Genomic DNA, 5,694 nt, shown 5'->3' with positions numbered 1-5,694 from the left:
TTGCTCTTCTTTTTGTCTTCCTTCTCGTAATTTGTTATTTCTATTGACGAAAAGTTTATCGTATGTTTTTGTGGTGACACATTAAGTTTGCTAGCGTGTGATTCATGTCATGCTTGGCTAATTATAGCGATACATTGCTTTTCAACGTTCATTCTCCATTTTTATGGAGATATCGACATCCCCAAATTTTGGGTGTTTTTTTGTCCTATTGTAAACATTACTTGATAATGTTTTACGCACTGTTTACGGCTCATAACTGTTGTCCACTAACAAAAAAGGTGACTAATAAAAGGATCCATTTATCAAAGTTATGGCATTGTGTTCAACTTTCTTTGTGATTAGGAACGGCTGTTATACTTTCACTTTCAGATGACACATACACTTCTTGTGGTCTTGGAAAAATGGCGCGTAAAAGTGACATCACCGGTTCTGTTTGTCTTCTGGTTGTTGGCTGTCCTTCAGTCTATCGTTTCCTGCTATACAGCCATAATGCTGGAGGTGAGTCAGGGATTGAAATGTAAACAGTAGGTATAGATGAATGATTCATTTTTAGAATATCACTCGCAACATGATTTTTAAAAATCGAACTTCAGAAGATTACAGCCAGAAAAAAATGTAAAAAATGTAATTGAGGACGTTTTATTACTTCATCGACACAATTTTGATTAATAAGGGGGCAAAATGCCTCGACCCTGCCTGGAAGGACCAACCTGGGTTGAGAAAGATACCGTACGTGTCCCGGCAGGCAGACTTAGGCTCACGTACTCAATAACAACAACAATTTAAAAAATCTCCCCGTCGGGAAATCGAATTCATGTCGTGTGCCTGCTACGGCAAAGTGTCTAACCGCTGCAGCAGTAAAACTGGAAAATTTAGAGCAGTTGTTAGATGAAAAAGAAAGACATAAAACCAAAGAGAACCACTACCCCAAAGTCAACATCTAATTTAAATCTTGAACTGACATTATACAATTTAATTTTCTCGTGTAGTTTGTCTTTTCATTACTACGTTTTCTACAAAAATTCTGACCCCTCTCCACCCTTAGAACAACCAAAGAGGCAAAAGGGATTCCTGTCAATGAAATAAATGGGTTCGGGGCATAGGCCTTTCGGTTTGATTACGGTGATAAAGACGATAATAAATCCATAATATGAATAATAATGGGCCATCACAAATAGCGACCACAGCAGCAACAAAACCTATTCGGATATACCCCCCCCCTCCAAAAACCAAACCCAACAACCAAGAGCACCCACAATAACAACTACTGCAACAGCAAGAGCATCAACAGCAACAGAACAATAACAACGACAACTAAAAGGGCAGCAACTACAACAGCAACAGTAGCAACTACAATTTAACAACAACAACAATACAGCAACAACAATAACACCCCCACCCTCACCCCCCCCCCCCCCCCCACAAAAACCCCGATGCTACTAACAACACCAACAGCAACAACATCATCAACAACAACACCCATAATGGCACTAGCAACAATGACAACAACAATAACAACAATGACAACAACATCAACAATAACAACAACAGCCATGCGATTTTCTCACTTATTTGAAGATTTTCTCTCTTCAGACGTCTGTAAACGACAAGACAGAGTTCTCCGTCCTTCTGCTGACGTCACTCGCATCTCTAGCTATGTTTATTTTGTCCTGCTGGGCTGACATGTCGGGTTCTTCATACAAGGTATAGTTTTACCCAGTGCACTCTACAGTTCCAAGTTTCGCAAATCTCTATGCGATACATTTGGTACGTTTAATAAATTTGATAGTGGGCAGATTTTTCTTTATAACTTGTTTAAAGACTACTATTTTGGCACAATTTAATCAAATCTTTCAAAATTAAACATATTTGATTTCCCCAGCACGTTTCAACAATTGTTGAAAAGGCTAATAAGCATTGCATGGTTGGATCTGTTGTTTGCTGGGGGAAGGCGATGCGCTTCCTGGTCAAGCTTAATGAAGCAAAGCACAGACCAGTTTGATAAAGTGTGAACTGGTACAGCTGTTAATCAACTCGAAACAATCCAATGATCATCTCCAATGCACACTACCAATTTGATTCAGGTGATTCAGTCGGGCCAGATTTTCTTTCATGGAGGGGCAAAAGCAATCATTTTAGCACAATTTGACAGAATTCGACTGAATTCGTCAGTGACCTTCAAAATCAAACGCGTTTGGTTTTTCAAAGGCGCGAGTTGAACTGGGAATAGCTGTCAGATGTGAACAACCAATCACAAGGCTTGTAGCCTAATAATTGTGGCCTACGAGTCACAAGGTCAGGGTCATGTTTTTCCCCCCTGCGGAATGCAGCAATGGACTGTGTTGATTTGGAGAGGCTGATACTGATGTGCCTAAAAAGTTATCAACATTTTTCATGACCGTAGGATTTAAGAACCTCTCAGCACAGCAACTGAGATATGCGGCAGTCGGCACTTTAAGCCATAGTTAAAGAAAAAGGATGTTTTGTGAACGATAAATCTTGTGTACAATATAACTGCAAGCCTGTCAGAGTTTCCTATTCTTGTCAAACTTGTTACAACCAGGGAAGGGCCTGAAGCAGCCATTAATCGACCCGATACGACCCAATCCGATCATATCAATGGGCACCTGGCACAAGCGCCCACCTTACTCCAGTATGCAGATGCTCAGGGAGACCAGGTTTTTTTTTTTGGAGGGGGGGGGGGAGGGTGGAAAGGTGGAATGAGGGAGGAGGGAAGAGAGTGAGGGAGAGATGGTTCGTAAAAACGTGGCCTGGCAACCCTAGATATAACTTATGTAATAGTTGAATGAGACATAACTGGACACCAGGTCAAAGAGCAACATATGGGATTTTACTTTGTTGTATCGTCTGTGCTTCCTTCCCCATCCATCTTCCTTACCCTGGCGATTGTTCCAAGCCACCTGAACATACCTTAGGGATTTTCAGCTATATTTAGCCCACCAATAACAAAACTGTAATCACATTGGTCTTCTTGCTCTTTCTTTCTCTCTGCTTTTCTTTTGTTTATAGTCCTCTCTCTGTTTATTTCCCTGGTCTTATTCTTCTGGTATTTGATCATTTCTTTCTGTCTTGGTATATTTTTTCCTCTTATTTTCGCCCTTCTCTTCTGTCTGTATATCTCTCTTTCTTTCTTTGCTTATTTTGTCCATCTTATATCTCTCATAAGTCTTTTAAAACATTGTTATTGCAGGGTCAAAATCCTGAAGTGAAGGCTGGCATACTCTCTTGGTTAACCTTCGCCTGGTTTGAATCGTAAGTTGAGAATAAAGAATGATTTTACCGAAAAATGTCAATGAAAGGTACAAAAAGAAGTAATTTTATAGTTTCAAGAGTCACTCAAGCTATAAAAATCGCCAAATTTAGGCTCCTATATTCTCTCGATAATTTTGCCTCTGATATCGGGCGATCCAATCCTCTTTTAATTGCTATTATATCGACTTCTATTCACGATAGATGGGTATGTTTCTTTCTTTAAAAGCAAGGCAAATGAACAGGCTTTAAGATTACACTAATAACTCTATGTGCTCAAAAACTGACGAGCTCCTGATTCCAGTGTGTCTTGAAACAATGTGTTTGTAAGGTGAAATATCAGGCAAGAATGTCTGTGGTCTTCAGATATGCAAATCTACCCTTTCTTTTCTTGTCTGTCTATTCTAACAATTGGACCAGTTCCCCGGCTTAAAAATTATTGTTTTGTAGGCTGTTATTAATGTTGTAAACATGTTGTATATCAACATAGTTTAAGCTTTACTAATCGTGTTCCATCGGCCTTGTCTTTTAATGCCTGAACACAGCGTGTGAAACACTTCTCAGAAAAAGGGAAGGATATTCGATAAGAAATATATGTCTTCCTTATGTGGAAATTGAACTCACGTTCTTTGCGTGGAAGGATGGCACAGACCCTAACAGCGACCTTAATCGTCGGTTTGTGGAAAGGTAAACATACATCTGTACAGTCAAACACACAACACCGGCTCCAGACTTCTCTTTGTCTAATGACCTGATGATTTTATCTCAATAGGTTTATGATCAAAGGGTACAGAGCAGCACTGGACAAAAGCGAGGTCTACCCTCTTCACCCTGAAGATTTTTGTGAGAGAGTCAGCCGACAGTTCTTGAGAGTCTGGGAAAAATGTAGACAAACAAAACGGTAATGATATCATATGGAAACAGTCAAGTTTGTCACGCGAAAGAGAGCCGCGGAAATAAAAGTTTTTTTTAGCTTTGGACTGTTTTAAAGAGCATAATATTTTTAAAAAACCGGCACCTTTAGCAGTTGGGTATAGCTTCACTATATAATTATTCTAATTCTTGACTTGTCATAAAAGTAAGCGTTTCATTCAAACTAGGGAAACAGACGTTTAACTTTAGGAACTACCCGAATGGAAACTTGATTCGTATCTTACTCTAAGAAACTGCATGATTTTTATTTGCTTCAGTGTCATTCGCACTGAGGTCTACTACTACTTCCCTGTTGGTAAGTCTATTAAGGATTCTTCGATTTGGGATATGTTCCAGTATCTATAACAAGGAAACAAAAATTCCACCGTACAAGAGCTGAAGACTGTAGACCGGAAACAAAATATCGACAAAAAGGGAGAAGAAGAGAATTCCAGGTCTGGAAATACGTTATCCGTTGTACTAAAAAGACTGCCAATTGCGTGTTTTTAGTTTTAGTAAGGTTTTATAGCGCTCGCAACGGCATAAGATCATAATATAAGCGCCAAGGAGTGAATGTCAACAGGAAGTCCAAACGAGGAACCAGGCTTATTCTGCTCACCTCTCTAGTCTCAGCAGCACAAAGTCTGCTTCGACGACCAAGGCACCCCGGAAATTGCAGTTCACAAGAGAGTGACAAACATACAAAAGAAGTTGAGTAAAACAGACGATAGTAGGGATGAGAAAAGAAAAAGCAGTAGTTCCGCCTATGTTGTTCCGGCACAGTATGCATAACATTGATGAATCAGCCCATTTACAATTTTACTGTGTATGAGAACATGATAATATCCCCCCTATGGGAATGGCCTAAAGACACTTCAGTCAGTATAACTGCCCTGGTTTGGGGGGGGGGGGTGGTCAGTGATTGTGTGTTTGTAGAACTGCCGTTATTGGTTGTAAATTGAGTATTAACGAGCTTCTTCGTAACCCGTTAATAACTGTAAGTATGTATCAGAACTTACTTTTTCTCTCAGTTTTTGTTCATTATTAATAAACAATTTTTAACACGTAGTTTCACTTGGGAACTCTGTCATATGTCCTTATTACGGAAACATTTTATACCTTAACATATAGATCAGAACTCGGTAAATAAGTAATAACCTTACACTTTGAAACAAACAAGCTGTTATTTCTGGTTTTTGAGAAACCAACATATCAAAAACATGTTTTTTTCAGGCAGAATAGTCACACGGATAGCCAAGGAGAGAAAGCGCCTCTTATACAGACTCAGGAAACGATCAAGGCAAAATATAGCCGGAAACAGGATGCTGTGTCATTGATAAAGGTGGTCGATTCACATTCAAACACTCACATACAGACCCTCACACACAACCCCCCCCACACACACACAATACTCACACACACAATACTCACAATCGCCAAATTCTATGCACTCCACATACTCTCAAACTACTACCGTCCATTATAAAGAGGAATTAAGTTTGTTGGCCAACG

General features: G+C 39.6%; 1 protein-coding gene across 1 annotated transcript in view; it reads left to right on the top strand.

The window, feature by feature from the left end:
- Positions 1 to 489: 489 nt before the first annotated feature.
- Positions 490 to 5,694, top strand: part of LOC101860752 (multidrug resistance-associated protein 1) — a 30,486-nt gene continuing 25,281 nt past the window's right edge. The window contains exons 1-5 of the mRNA XM_013085344.2: positions 490 to 498; positions 1,594 to 1,704; positions 3,212 to 3,273; positions 4,043 to 4,171; positions 5,416 to 5,524. Of these exons, the coding sequence (XP_012940798.2) occupies positions 490 to 498; positions 1,594 to 1,704; positions 3,212 to 3,273; positions 4,043 to 4,171; positions 5,416 to 5,524 (420 nt within the window). The remainder of the gene's footprint in view (positions 499 to 1,593; positions 1,705 to 3,211; positions 3,274 to 4,042; positions 4,172 to 5,415; positions 5,525 to 5,694) is intronic.

Source organism: Aplysia californica, unplaced genomic scaffold (genome assembly GCF_000002075.1).
Source record: "Aplysia californica isolate F4 #8 unplaced genomic scaffold, AplCal3.0 scaffold00367, whole genome shotgun sequence".
Taxonomy (NCBI): domain Eukaryota; kingdom Metazoa; phylum Mollusca; class Gastropoda; order Aplysiida; family Aplysiidae; genus Aplysia; species Aplysia californica.
This window is presented reverse-complemented; position numbering and strand designations above follow the sequence as displayed.